This window comes from Carcharhinus amblyrhynchos, chromosome 6 (genome assembly GCF_965287045.1).
Source record: "Carcharhinus amblyrhynchos chromosome 6, sCarAmb.v2.hapA, whole genome shotgun sequence".
NCBI lineage: Eukaryota > Metazoa > Chordata > Chondrichthyes > Carcharhiniformes > Carcharhinidae > Carcharhinus > Carcharhinus amblyrhynchos.
Window position 1 is genome coordinate 40132507 of NC_137329.1, and position 14662 is coordinate 40147168.

The 14662-nt window shown below is 39.9% G+C and overlaps 1 protein-coding gene across 3 annotated transcripts in view; it reads right to left on the minus strand.

Annotated features, from left to right (window-relative positions):
- Positions 1–3770: 3770 nt before the first annotated feature.
- ush1c (Usher syndrome 1C) overlaps positions 3771–14662 on the minus strand; it is a 226814-nt gene continuing 215922 nt past the window's right edge. For all 3 annotated transcript variants that reach the window (XM_080190278.1, XM_080190280.1, XM_080190279.1), the window contains 2 exons: positions 12449–12504; positions 3771–5542 (listed from right to left, as the gene is read on the minus strand). In XM_080190278.1, coding sequence (XP_080046404.1) covers positions 5530–5542; positions 12449–12504 — 69 coding nt within the window. In that variant the 3' untranslated portion in view covers positions 3771–5529. The remainder of the gene's footprint in view (positions 5543–12448; positions 12505–14662) is intronic.

Sequence of the window (14662 nt, forward strand, 5' to 3'; positions counted from 1 at the left end):
CCCCTCAGGGTCTTAGATGTTTGAATGAGGTCACACCTCACTCTACTAAACTCCAAATTTTCAGTGATGATGGTGTTAATGAATGATGAGACATTCTTATATCACTGATGGACATTAACTAGTATGTGTATAGCGCAAATTGTATCTGCCACTTGTCTTTCCAATAGGATTGTATATTTCTCTAGCATTGATGCAACATTGTGGAAGAAGCTAGGTAAAGCCATCCATGATGTTATCTTGTGTTTGTTGATGATTGTACAATGTTTTTCTCCATTCAAAATTTCTCCATGAATGAGGAAGTCCATTCCAGCCTGCGGCACAATCCAGGAAGCATCCTGGTTTGGAAAGACAAGTGGCAGGTAAAATTTGTGCTATATATGTGCTAGTTAATGTGCATCAATGACATAAAATTGTCCTGCCGTTCATTAACATCACCATCATAGATAATTCAATGCTTTCTCCCTCTTCAACCAGCCCCAGTAGCGTATCAAACTTTTGCCTAATTCCTGCAGGATAAAATCAGGGTAATTACGAAGAATAGCACACTTCCTAATCTCAAAAATCTCTCTAACTAGCAAGTCTAACAAGCGTGAGTTGTTCTATGGTTTAGTTACCATCTCCTTTTCACTACGAAGTCACTAACTAGCTTGTTTATAAAGTTAATGGTATGTTTCTGGGGTCTTATACTCAGATACTTCCTTTGGATTCAGGCCACTGATTAGTCTGTTGAGCAGATCTCATGTCTTTTATGGACTAGAGTCTGCCTTTGCTTGCCAACACTTATTGTAAATATTTTGCAACCCAGGATCAAAGTTGATTGCACTCCAGGCTCTGTTACAGTAATTACAAATTATTGTTCTCAAGATGCCAATAACACTAATCTGCAATATAAAATTGATTTTTAAATGCTGAATTACTGTCATGGAGCTTCTGGTTAACTTGAGACAATGATTTCTTGGAGTTACTCTAGTACCACTCATGTAACATATGATATATGACTTTTGCATACTTTCAATGAAGTTGTTCGGTGGATTGGCCATGCTAAATTGCCCCTTAGTATCAGGGGGACTAGCTAGGGTAAATGCTAAGGTTATGGGGATAGGGCCTGGATGGGATTGTAGTTGGTGCAGACTCAATGGGCTGAATGGTCTCCTTCTGCACAGTAGTCTATGATACTACTTGGGGTGAATTAGGAGCAGTTTTGAGAAAATTCCTGATATTTGCATTCTTATGGCCTCAGTGTAACTGCTGATTGGGAAAAGTCAGCTTCAATTATACCATTCAAACTCCTTTCATTAGCCATGAAAACAAAGGGCAATAAGCTGCATCGCTCATAAATACTGTCTGATACAGTATGCGTATTATTTTTACTTGGAAATTATCCAGTTACTTGAAACAATAATTCTTTCAGCTAGAAGTGGTACTGGAGCAGGCTGTGTATTGTGACAGCAGATCAAAAGGAAGAATTAATTCTCAATGCAACAGTGAAGTTCACTAGTGGTTTCCCTTAATTTGTATTACAGCATATCATTCAGCAGAAATAAGAAATCCCGTAGCATACCTGATGACAATAATGATGGAAAATGTTACCACAAGAAGTAGCTGGAGAAAGCAGGGACACAATGAAGAAGATGCTTAAAGGTTGATCAGACTGATACGTTAAGAATCCCATCCTGTAAAGTCTTTCACCAGTCCTAAGGAATCATTGAAATGTTATGGCGCACAAGGCCATCTGACCCATCATGTCAGTACTGATTCTTCAAATGAACATCATGACTTAGTACCATTTCCTGCCTTTTCCTGTCACCTTACATATCTTTTTTTAAAATAATCATTTAATACGCTATTTAATGTCTCTTACTATTGATGTTACTGAATACGATACATTCTTTTGAAATTCTATAGCCTTGGGAAAGCTGCCATGGAACGATTTATTGACTCACTGAAAGCAAAAGGTATAATTTTGAAAAAATTGTTTCTGAGATTTGTGATAAGATTACATGGTAAAATATAACAATGTTTTGCAGTGAGGGACGCCTGGTGTATCAGTTATTCCTTCCTGGCCAGTGCAGATTGTAATTACATGTTCTGATATCATTTTCACATGTCTATTTGGATGAACAGAAATAGAGGAAAGTAGCTTCATGATAGAGTTGAGAATTTATATTTCTGACACAATAGTCTTTCCCTTTGAATAAAGTTCATTTATTAGTCACACGTAGGCTTACATTCACACTGCAATTACTGTGAAAAATTCTTAGTACTCCAGTGCCTGTTTGGATATATTAAGTGAGAATTTATCATGGCCAATTCAACTAACCTGCACATCTTTGGACTGTGGGAGGAGAGCACCAGGAGGAAACCCACGCAGATACAGGGAGAATGTGTAAATTCCACACAATGACTCAAGCCAGGATCAAACCCGGGTCCCTGGCACTGTGAGGCAGCAGCGCTAAACACTGTGCCACTGTGCTGCCAAAAATGGGGCTACTTCTAGTAATTAAGCAAACAAAACATTTAGTGAACTTGCTAAATATTAAAACTGCAGAATAGATTGAAGCTGCCCAGCCCATTGCACTATATCAGTGATAGTTCCTTAACTGGAGCTACCTAATGTATCACAGCATCACAATCCCACCAAGGAAAAAAGCTTGTCAAAGATGGTCTATGAAGCTGGTGAATGTTCCAGAAGGCAAAGTTTTAAGACCACAAAGCTTGGAGTTCAATTGCCTGATCCACATACACCCAAGTTATGGACAATGTAAATAATCCCAACAATAAAACAAGCATTACACTTTTGATTGAGAACAGTTGATCAACAATTATTCCTATCACTTTATAAGCTTGTGAATGGTGATGTTTTCTTAATGGTTTTGTGGGCAAAACCACTAGTACTAGAAACACTAGGTTATTATGTATTTAAGCACATGCATATGTCAGAGGTTTAATTTGAAAAACATTCATGGTCAAAAATTTGGAATAGTGCAGCTTTAATATCAACTGACTTGGTACGAAGAACAATAAAAGCTAAATCTATTTGTTATTGGTGCATTCAGAAACTTTCCTTTTAATCTAAGAATTGTTAAACAACACAAACTTTATTAAAAATACACCTGCTTAATTCTTCTGTGCAAGTGATTCAGCAGTTATCGCTAAAATTAAATAAATATATTGCTATCTTCTATACTGATGTACATTGTTGGTGAGCCTAACTTTCATGTCACATATTACTTGTACAAAACATAAAAGCTGTAAATGATCAAAACTCACTGAAATTACTTCAGACCAATGTTGATAAATAATGTCAAGATTTATCATGTTCTATTGCAATGCGGAGCCATACCATTTGCAAATGTGGGTCACAAATTCATTCATAGCAATTTTTGGACACAGCAGTTACAATTTGCAGTGGGGAGATGGAGGTGGATCAGACACTAAATTCATCTATACACCGCATTTTAATGATTGTTACACAAGTTATGATGCCTCCAAAATTGGTCTCCTCATCTGAACATTTTCCGCAGTCCCAGCACATAGCAGGAGGCATGGTAGAATAGTTACACACTCTGTGGTATGGGCAACCTGCTTTATCTTAAAGATTAGCTCGCTCTTGAAGGAAAGATGTAATAAGATTGTTGCAATGGAAATTATACAATTTGAACACCAGGGCACACAGAAGGACTTTGGTTGAGGGATGGCACATTGGAGGCAGGTAGTAAGGAGGAGAGACATACAAGGTCCAGCAAGGGCGGGGGCTGTCGGGGGGGGGGGGGAGCGGAGTGGGCGAAGCAGAAGGCTCTCAAGGCTTACCTCTCAAAGAAAGTGGAAGCAGATGGTGAAGAAAGCCAACTCCCATAGTGTGTATCTGAGCTCCTAGCTGCAACTCCACAAGATATTTACTGATTTCATGTTGGTGGTCAAATGTCAGTGAGTGTATCTTCACATGACATTTCAACCTGCCACTAGTCTCTTATGCTACCTAAGGCACTACACCCAATCATTCATCCAGCAGCATGCCCTGGCATTCAGGACTTGTGCATAACATCCAATTATTTTATCTGTTAATGCTGCCAGTCTCACATCCACCCATCACTAACTCTGCATACCTTCAGTTATAGCAGGCTCATCACCCAATCATAGGGTAACACAGATATTGACATTCTGTCCTCCCCACTGAAGGGCAAGGCGCACCCAGTAGGAGGGAATAGAGCAGAGCTGGCATGAGGACAAGAATGTCTGTGAATCCTGATGGCTAAAGAGGATATGGTTTTCTGAATTAGGGGACTGATTGTGAAGTGCATTAAGGATGATGTCAGCTTTCTATCTTGTGTTGTTTCTCAATTCCCAACATACATTCATTCTGATATTTGGCATAATGAGCAAGTTGTGGATGATGTGACCATGAACCTCTTGCTTGTTAGAATGTAACCAGTGACAAATTTCTATTGGAAGTAATGTGACCAATGGGAACAAGCTGTATGGGTCAGCTAACCCAGTAAAACGTCACAGGGTTATGTAATAATCAGCTGACCAACAGATTCACTATAAATAAGGAACTCTGTAGAATTGTGGGAAGCTTGGAGTGGCCCAGGGTGAGGCCCCAAGTTTGGAGTAATGCTGTTTCTTTATTAAACCATTTCTTTGACTTATAAGTTAGAGTAAGTTTTGTTATTGTTTCATTAGCTGCGTTTTGAAGAGTTCCTCCTGAAGAAACATTGCATCCCACCTGAACCCTTTCACAAGAGCCTTCTCTTTCTAAGTTCCTGCTTTCAGTTTGTCAATGAACCATTTTCAACAGTAGGACTGGAATATTGTCATAATTGTTGATTCAGTTTGAAAAGCATTGTTAAAGGCTCTCACATAATTAGAGCTTATTCTTATTGAACAACAGCAATTTTACTGTTCTAGATTTGAAGTGAGTTTCATTCCATGACAAGACTTTGCTTTTCTTATCTGGTGCACTGGCTTTCAACATTCGACGAAAGCAGATAGCTCAAATGGTGCATTTTGCTTCACCCAACCCTGGACCGGTTCAGCAAGTTAATCATGCAAGCCGAGCTACAGTGGAACAACATCAGACACACAGATCTGGAGCAGCTTTATGATATGACAGTCAAATCTTATTCCAACAGCCTTATGAGGTTTAGTATACATGTCTGCTTATATTATTTCAATAAATTAAGGTTTAAGTCCTTGGTGCATTATAACAGAGATTTGTTTGAAAATGTATATCCAATTACTCTTGTCTATACCTTTCAATTTGATTTCACGTCAAAACTATTTGACACAAGTACATGAAAAATCATAAACTTCAAGTAAATGTTGTTATTAATTTCATTTAGAAAAAAAAGTTCAATTTCTGTTTACTACTTGTAGCAATACCTGCATCTTTCTTCATTATCATTGTTACATTAAAATCAATTCATTTGTTTTGCTTTCTTTATTGTTATTTTCATACATTGGCCTTGATGGGAATGATTTGATTCTGGGAGGACTGGTCTTTGTGATGTTTCTTATGTTTCTTCATTGTTAAAAGAATGTCCTATAAAGAAAAAAGAGTGTTAAGTTAATTACATTTTTCATGTACTTAAAAAAAGGGCTCCTTTCCCCTTTACTATGTCTCCCTGTGCAATCTACCCTTCCCTACCTTAGAGTAATCAGCAGCTGATCTGTTTCAGAGGGTCGCATCCAATGCTACTTTTTGACAACAATTTAAAACCATAATCAGGTTAGGGACTTCCCTTTCCTGCCTTCAATACAACTATAAATGGGTACATTCAATATGGGCTTGGCTCCTGTTTTGGTTTTGTTGCAAATTAACTTCTAACATAACCTCAAATTAATTCCAAAATTATCAATACTTCAGAAAAATATGTCAACAAGGTCAACAAATCTAAACTGTAAAGACTCAGTAATACCTTTTGGAGAATAAAATATTTTGCTGCAAATGAACAATTGGTGTGAAGTTTATACCACCTACCTAGGAAGCAAGAGGATTGGGCTGATCACATATCATGATCACTGCATCTTTTTTGCTGGAAAAGTTGGTTGGAGCTCCAGGTAATTCATTTGCAGCAAAATATTTTATTCTCCAAAAGGTATTACTGAGTCTTTACAGTTTAGATTTGTTGACCTTGTTGATATATTTTTCTGAAGTATTGATAATTTTGGAATTAATTTGACTGCAGCCATTTAAATGAACAATTGGTGTGAAGTTTATACCATTTAAACGGCTGCAGCATGAAGCCATCTCCAAATGTGCTATTGAGTGACTATGATTTCAAGCTAGACTGTGCATTGTAACATTGGTCATGCTAAATTCTCATAAACACAAGAACCATAACCTGGCTAGGCGGTGGTATAGAAATATGAAATGGAGAGGAAAATGTGACAGATGATGATGAAACACTCTCTGATCTCACTGACAGCCGGATATTATACAATGTACAGTTTAGAAGGTTGTACATGGAAAATAGGCACGAAGAAATGCATAAGATTGATTAAGTTGATTAAGTGATTTTTGCACCCAACAGGGCATAGTTTGACTCATAAAGATGGCTTGTAATGTTTGTTTTGTGGTGGCCTTTATTTCAGCACTGTTGCCAAAGGGATGCTGCTGTTATTTGTGAGGTGTGACTGTTGCTAAAGGGGAAATTGGAGTGGTGATCATTGGTACTGTCGTTAGATTAGCCAATCATGGACAGGCCATCTGGAAAGTGGGGTGTGTTGGCTGCCTCCCCCTTTTCTCCTCCACTTCTTTCACAACTGCTTCCATACACCTAGGGGCAAGGGCTGCATCCTCATGATGTGAGGCTGTACTACATTTAGCAGATCATGATGCACCATCATACACCATTGTAGAGCTTCAGCAGGATGGTCCAGGCAGCAGAAACATGATTGAACACTTCAATGGCTTGCTTGGTGGCAGTATGGCTCTCTTTCTGTGTACGTTGCCAATGTGTGCAGGGGTTGCACGTCAGAGTCATGAACCAGCTGGTCAGCAGATAACTTACATTGCTCAGCAACTACCCTCTGATCTCCTGCAGTGGCTGGAACGCAGGTGGTATAGCGAACTTGTACAGAGTAAAGGCATCATGATAGTGGGTGTTACTCTGCATGATGCATTGAGCATATTAAGAATGTGGATGCTTTGCAGTTGTGGTACATCTATGAATTTAGATGCAGTAAATAGCACTCTTCACTATGGGGAAGCCTAATATCCTGGCAAAGTTCTGCATGTCTCTCTGGGAGAGAAAGACTGTGGGTGGGATTTTCCAACCTGCTCTCCCCCTCAACTGGTGGTGTACTTCCTGTATTGGAGGCAAATTCCATTGGCCAGTAATAGGGACTTCTGGTCCTGCCAAAGCCCTTGGCATTTTGTATGCCTCACACATCCTGTTGCCAGGGGAGGGGGGGTGGTCACCTTCAATGAGACTGGAAGATCCTATACTGGCGGGAGGAACCAGAAAATCCCACCCAATTTATTTCCTTACTTTGCATGTTGAGTGCCAATATTATACAGCAATGAAGAGCAACTGCAAACTATTAGAAATGGCTCCTTCTCCCTCTCTGTAATTTTGCAGGCCAAGCAAGACAGAAAGTACAACACCCTTAATTAGGCACATTTTATACCAAATGGCATGGCTTTACTTGGAGCTGGTGTATCTGATCACTGCATTTGTCCCCACCGACACTGCATGCTTGGCCAGTTCCCCGGGCAGCAGTGGGCAAATGACAGTCTGGATCTCCTGGGATCTGGTGGGACTATGCTTGTTGGCATCTTCCAGGCAGAAAGCCTTGCTCACGATATTGTTGGTGAACGAGTTCATGATGCTTATGATGTTGGAGCTGATGCCAGTGTTGGGGTGAACCTGCTTCATCATTTCGTAGTTGTAAATGCATAACTCTTCTTCCTAGATTTCCTCCTCCTCTTGCCTCCATGTACGGCATTTTCTTGGATTTTTTTTGGAACGCTTCTTGGGAACTACTGCTTTCCTGTCTTCAGCCACAGTATTGTTTCACTTCAGACATGGAAGCAAGTGATCTGAACAGAAGAACCCTTCACCACATGTCTCATAATACTCTTTGAACTTCACAACTTTAAATGATAGGTACAAACCAGCCAATACTTTGATTAACTCAATAGCAGCCCTTCAAAATCAATTAGCAATGAACGTAAGAGGTAATCTTAGGTAATCCCTTTTAAAAATGCTGATGTAGGTCCTTCCTATTGCTGAATGCATGTTTAGGTGTGAAAGATTAAGAGAGGCTGGAATGTTGCAACTGAAAGTTATGTTGCTAGAATCAAATCTATTTTATATGCTGATGGAAATTGCAATCTTTCTGTTTCTGGTGCATGCTTCTAGAACAGATACTCATGACAGCATGGCTGCAGTTTAAGTGTAGGGACATGGTACAGATGTTATTTTGGATATGAAATGTATGTGTAGCATCAAAATTATGTTTGTGTGCAATGGTTACTTTGAGACCAGCATTACTAAGTAAGGGTCACGTGGTCTGAACAACTAAATTCCATCACTTACATGGTAGACAATTTACCAACATTTTTGACCGCAAGCTGCTTTTGGGCCTCTTGAAGAAGGACAAGGCTATCTTGCCGATTGCCTCGGCATGAATTCAGCAATGGGTGTTAATTCTATCCGCCTACAAATGTACTTTCAAATACTGACCTGGGGTACACATAGCAAATGAAAATGCCTTTAATCACCTACCCTTGCAAGAAAGCGTAACATGTACTCCTGTAGGACAAAAGATCATCATGGCATTACATTTTTTAGACTCATTACCAGTCTGTGCAAAACAAGTTAGGCACTGGATCAATCAAAATCTGCTTCTATCCAAAGTGGGAGACACAATACTTACAGGGTGGGTAAATGAGCCATTTTCCAAGGAAACCATTCTTTACCCATAAATACAATTGAGTCGCCAGAATGCCATCAGATTTGTGGAGAAAGAGTAATTGTTCCTGTACCAGGTAGAGAGCTGTTTCTTACTGAATTACACAGCATTCATCCTGGTTTCTGTAAGATGAACACGCTCACCAGGAGTTATGTTTGGCAGCCTGACATTTATACAGATATCAAAAAGCTAATCCTGCACTGTCAAATTTGCCAATTGCAACAAAGGTTGCTGACTGTAGCCCCACTGTGTCCTTGGGAATGGCCTGGCTAAACATGGGCATTGATCCATATCGATTATGTTGGTCCAATCCTGGGCACAATGTTTTTGCTCATGATCGATGCAAACTCTAAATGGATTAAGTTTTTTGAGGTGAAGTCGCCTACTTTTCATGCTACCATTGAAAAGTTACGTGAATGCTTTTCAGCTCATGGATAACACAACGTAATTGTTTCAGACAATGGAACCGTGTTCACAAGTGCTGAATTTCAAAACTTCATTTGTCTCAATAGATTTGTATATTATCACCTAGTATCAAATGGGCTAGCCAAGGGAGCTGTCCAAATTTTCAAGTTTGGCCTAAAGAGACTGTCAGGAAGAACTTTGAAAATCAAAGTCACATGCTTCCTTCCTAGCTTCTGTACACTCTGCATGCAATAATGGGAATTCCACCAGTAGAATTACTAATCAAACATCACCTCAGGACAAGACTGTTTCCAAATTTGCCAGGGAGAGTAGAGACCAGCAAAGATAATGAGAAAACAACCAGTGACCCTTTATCAAAACTGAACAAAGGGTCATCTGGACTCGAAATGTCAGCTCTTTTCTCTCCTTACAGATGCTGCCAGACCTGCTGAGATTTTCCAGCATTTTCTCTTTTGGCTAATGATTCATATATAGTGGACCGTGGAAAATGAAACCGTAAATGTGAAAAACTTTGATAGTAGACCAAGTTGGATTCCAGGAACTATAGTCTCTCAGAATGGCTTTCATACCAGGTAGACATAAAGGGACAGATCGTTCATAAACACATGAATCACTCGAGGGGTACAGGCACTCCAGCAGTAAATGTTCCCATCAAGAAATGTTTTTGAAGCACCAAAGTACCTGACTGACCTGTTACACAGAAAACTGAGGTCTCTGTTGAATCAAGTAGTTATCAACTGCCTATACCAAAAGAGGTACCCACTATTACAGTTCCTGATAACACTGATTCTGTGGAAACATCTCAAACTATTATATTACGCTGCTCTTCCCGAAACAGAAAACTTCCTCAAAGACTTGAGTTGTAATTATTAAACCTATGAATATAGTGTATAACGAGAATTCAGGACTAAGTACAAATGTAATTATTTCTCAGATTTTGACAGTGTTTTCTATTCACCTGTATCAGGTAATTTGGTAGGTAAGGATTGTAAAAAGGAGTTAAAGGGAAGGGATGTGGCAATTGTCAATTTAAGACCAGCCTTACCGAGTAAGGGTCATGTGGTCTGAACACCTAGTGTAAAGAACCTCTCTAAAGGAAGAGTCTTCTGAGTTAAAATGAGTGTACGTGAACTATCTCCCTGAAGCATGCATCTCATGAAACAACCTTGTAAATAAAGTTTGTTTGTTCAATTTAAAATGTCCCTTGAGTACATCTTCAAGGATGCTGTAGTGGTGATCTTTGCATTACTATACTTTAGCACTGATAGAATCCACAGATGAATGAAGTGCCAATTGCCAGCGACTTGTTAGTTTAGCAGCAACAGCAGCTACTTGAGACTTGGAAAGCATAGGAGGTGCATCATCTCAAGAACAATTGATCCCAAACATCAGACATACTGCACCAGAATCAGCTATCTAGACATTATTGAGGATCAGCTGATAATGTTGATCAGGTTCAGGAGAAAGCTGTAACCAAGCTGTACCATCTAGTCCAAAGACAGTTAAATCTCCGCAGTACACAACTAATAGCAATGTAACTCTCTCCACCCTCAACTGTAATGATACAACAGCCTTGTAAAATCTGTAGTGAACATCATAGGATTCAGCTGCTTTGTCATTGACTGTTGATTAAGAGATAACTGAAGTCTGTCTTATTCATGTACCCCTGACATAGGTGCAAATTTGCAGCTAAAATTAATGAATATTACAAGGTACATAACCCCTGCCAGAAACATCATTTTCCCTGAAGCTAGGGTGATAGATAAGAACATAAGAACATAAGAACATAAGAAATAGGAGCAGGAGTAGGCCATCTAGCCCTTCGAGCCTGCCCCGCCATTCAATAAGATCATGGCTGATCTGTTGTGGCTCAGTTCCACTTTCCCGCCCTCTCCCCATAACCCTTAATCCCCTCTCTTATCAAGAACCCATCAACCCGCTTCTTAAAAATATTTAGCGAGGCAGCCTCCACCACTTCAACGGGCAGAGAATTCCAGAGATTCACCACCCTTTGAGTGAAGAAGTTCCTCCTCAACTCCGTTCTAAACCGCCTCCCCTTTATCTTGAGGCTGTGCCCCCTAGTCCTACTGTCTTTTTTGAGCGGGAAAAGTCTCTCCACCTCTATCCTATCCATCCCATTCATCATCTTATACGTCTCAATGAGATCTCCCCTCATTCTTCTAAACTCTAACGAGTACAAGCCTAGTTTATTCAGCCTCTCCTCATAGCTCAATCCCCTCAACTCCGGTATCAGCCTAGTAAACCTCCTCTGCACTCCCTCCAGGGCCAAAATATCCTTGCGCAGGTGCGGCGCCCAAAACTGCACACAGTACTCCAGCTGCGGCCTCACCAATGCCCTATACAGCTGCAGCAAGACCTCCCTACTTTTATATTCAATCCCCCTCGCTATGAAGGCCAGCATCCCATTCGCCTTCCTGACCACCTGCTGCACCTGCAAGCTGGGTTTTTGCGACTCATGCACAAGGACCCCGAGGTCCCTCTGCACCGTCGCCTGCAAGATGTGCAAGGTATTATTGTCAACTTGCTTCTAAGCCTTGAATGTACCAACAAGGCACAGTTCTGTTCATGGAACTTGCATGTGCGTGCACCCACGGATTTCCTTATGAAACCTACCCACACAATGAATTCAGTAGTTGGTATTCATCAAAGATTAACAGTTTTTAAAAAAATATTCATTCGCAGGATGTGGTAATTACTGGCAAGGCCAGCATTAATTGCCATCCCCAATAGTTCAAAGAACGTTCGGTTGATTGTCTTCTGAAATCATTAGCAATTTCATATAACTGAAAGGCTTGCTGAACCACTTCAGAGGGCAGTTAAGTGATAAGCATGTTGCACCTCTGCCTTGTCCTTCCCTGTCCTCACCCCAACTTGGACTGCAGGTCACCTTCTACTGGCTTCCCCCACAGCAGTATCGGCAGCAGCCTGGAGATAAATCATTTGCCTGTTCTTTAAAGAGCAGAAAATGGTGGAGTAATGACATTAAAAAGAAAATATTTTGAAGATTAATACAGAAATGCTAATGCATATATATCAGGGGGAGTTGGAAATCAACCAAAGTCTGACTGTAAATTAAACTTACACTTCATCTTCATATTCCTTTGGCGGGGACACAGCAATAACAAGGTCTATCCAGTCCTGTAATAGAAATACAACAGCTTTATGATTGATAATAAAAATGGTTTATATCTACTTAACTATGGGATGAATCATTGACTAGTCTGATCCTCTTCTCAACAGATTCTCACGTACATGCATTTTCTAATGGATGTCATTTGAGTAGAGTTAGATGCAGGAACTTCAATCTGTTTTACTTATCTCTAGTCTTTGGACACTAAGGGATACTATTTTTTTAACCAACTTACCCAGCAGGCAGCAAGAATTGAATCTGAGATCTATTTGGCCAGTATACCTTTTTTGGTTAATTTTTAAATGTAATTGAGGTACTTGGCCATAGGAAAACTTGGGTGGGATTTTCTAGCCGCGCATGCTCCAAGACCCAAAGCCCATGGACCTTTAAATGGTTCTCCAAATTTTCTGTCCCATTTTGTTTTAATGGGGTTGATTTGTAATTTGAAATCAATGGGAATATCATTGGGATGTTTCTAATAATAAGCAGTTGATCCGATGTACCAATTTTATTCCTTGGCAGTAAGTTGTAATTCCAGCACAGTTTTTTTCTTGCTTATATTAAAATCCATCTTCTATGGGGTTGGAGACATTAATGTATAGATACAAGGTGATGGACTAAATAAATTTTAACCAATGTGTACTTTTCCACTAACTTGTACTTTGAACATAGTACGGAATTGCTTTTGACCTCATGTAGGTGTGCCTGTATCTTTTCATTCTTACTTAGAATGATTTTACAGATAATCAAAGAATGTTGGTGATTTGGGGGCAACACCAACTTTAGAAAAGTAATGAATCACCAGCAGAAATAGGAATCAAAAATATTGAGCTATGAATCATGTTGATGGTTATTTTTGCAGAAGTAATGGAAGGAACTTTATGAGGTAGTTGATTTCATGGTATAATAATGCATTGGGTGATGAAGTAATAATCCACTGGGGGGTGAAGTATGTGTACACTCTGTGGGTTGTGTGTTTCCATTTCCAATTTAGTAGATGTCTGAATCATAAAATGCTAAAATTGATCTAATAAACACTCCAAGCAAAAAAAAATTAATTCATGAGTGACAGTATGATTTTAAGTTAAAAAGCAGTTTATATTTGTTCTTCGTCTCCCAGTGTTTCAAATTTAAAATTCTTATTCTTTTATTTAAATTCCTCCATGGCCTGACCCTCCCCATGTCTGTAAACCAACGATTCTCTACACCCAACCTTCAAGACATTTTACTTGCCAACCTATTTTTGCATTCCTCCCTTCAATCCATCATTGGCCATCATACTTTCAGCTGCCATGGAAGTACACACTCTGAAATTTTCTCCTCAAAACCTGTTGGGACGGCACAGTTGCTGCCTCACAGTGCCAGGGATCTGGGTTCAATTCCTGGCTTGGGTCACTGTCAGTGTGGAGTTTGCACATTCTCCCTATGCCTGTGTGAGTTTCCTCCAGGTGCTCCATTTTCCGCTCACAATCCAAAAAATGTGCTGGTTAGGTGGATTGGCCATGCTAAATTCTCTCTTAGTGTATCTGAACTGGCACCGGAGTGTGGTGACTAGGGAATTTTCACAGAAACGTCATTGCAGTGTTAATATCAACCTACTTGTGACTCATAAATTAACTTTAGGTTAGTGCAACGAAAGCTCCAAGAGACATAACAGTATGGGCCACACAGTCTGCCATTTCCAGCATGGACCATAGAGAATCCTATTCTAATCAGTTGCATATGTGCCCTCTTCTTCTCAACTAGTGTTACTTAAAGGCTCTGCCATCCGACTTGCATTTGAGGTGCTTTTGAATTAATTTTGCTTCAAAAATGTTTATGAACGTGCCGTAGCTTGTTTTTGCAGGTCTCTTTGTGAGTTGTACATCCATTCAAGGAGGACAGATAATTTGATCTGTACAGGATACTGCAGCACCTGGGTCTGCAACACAATTGAAAACTGGAGAAGATGTTCCAGAAAGGGGAAGCTGTGCAAAGAGGAAGGTGAGATTTGCTCTCCACAGAATACACTACCCACCATCTGTCATCAGGGCAGCCTTCGTCCTCAGCCTGGAACAATATCTATTGTGAGTCAGATTCAACAAAGCCATGCAATCTCCTTAAGCAGAACATGGACCTTCAAACTAATGGATGAAGGTCATAGTTACTTAAACTTCTCTGGATGAG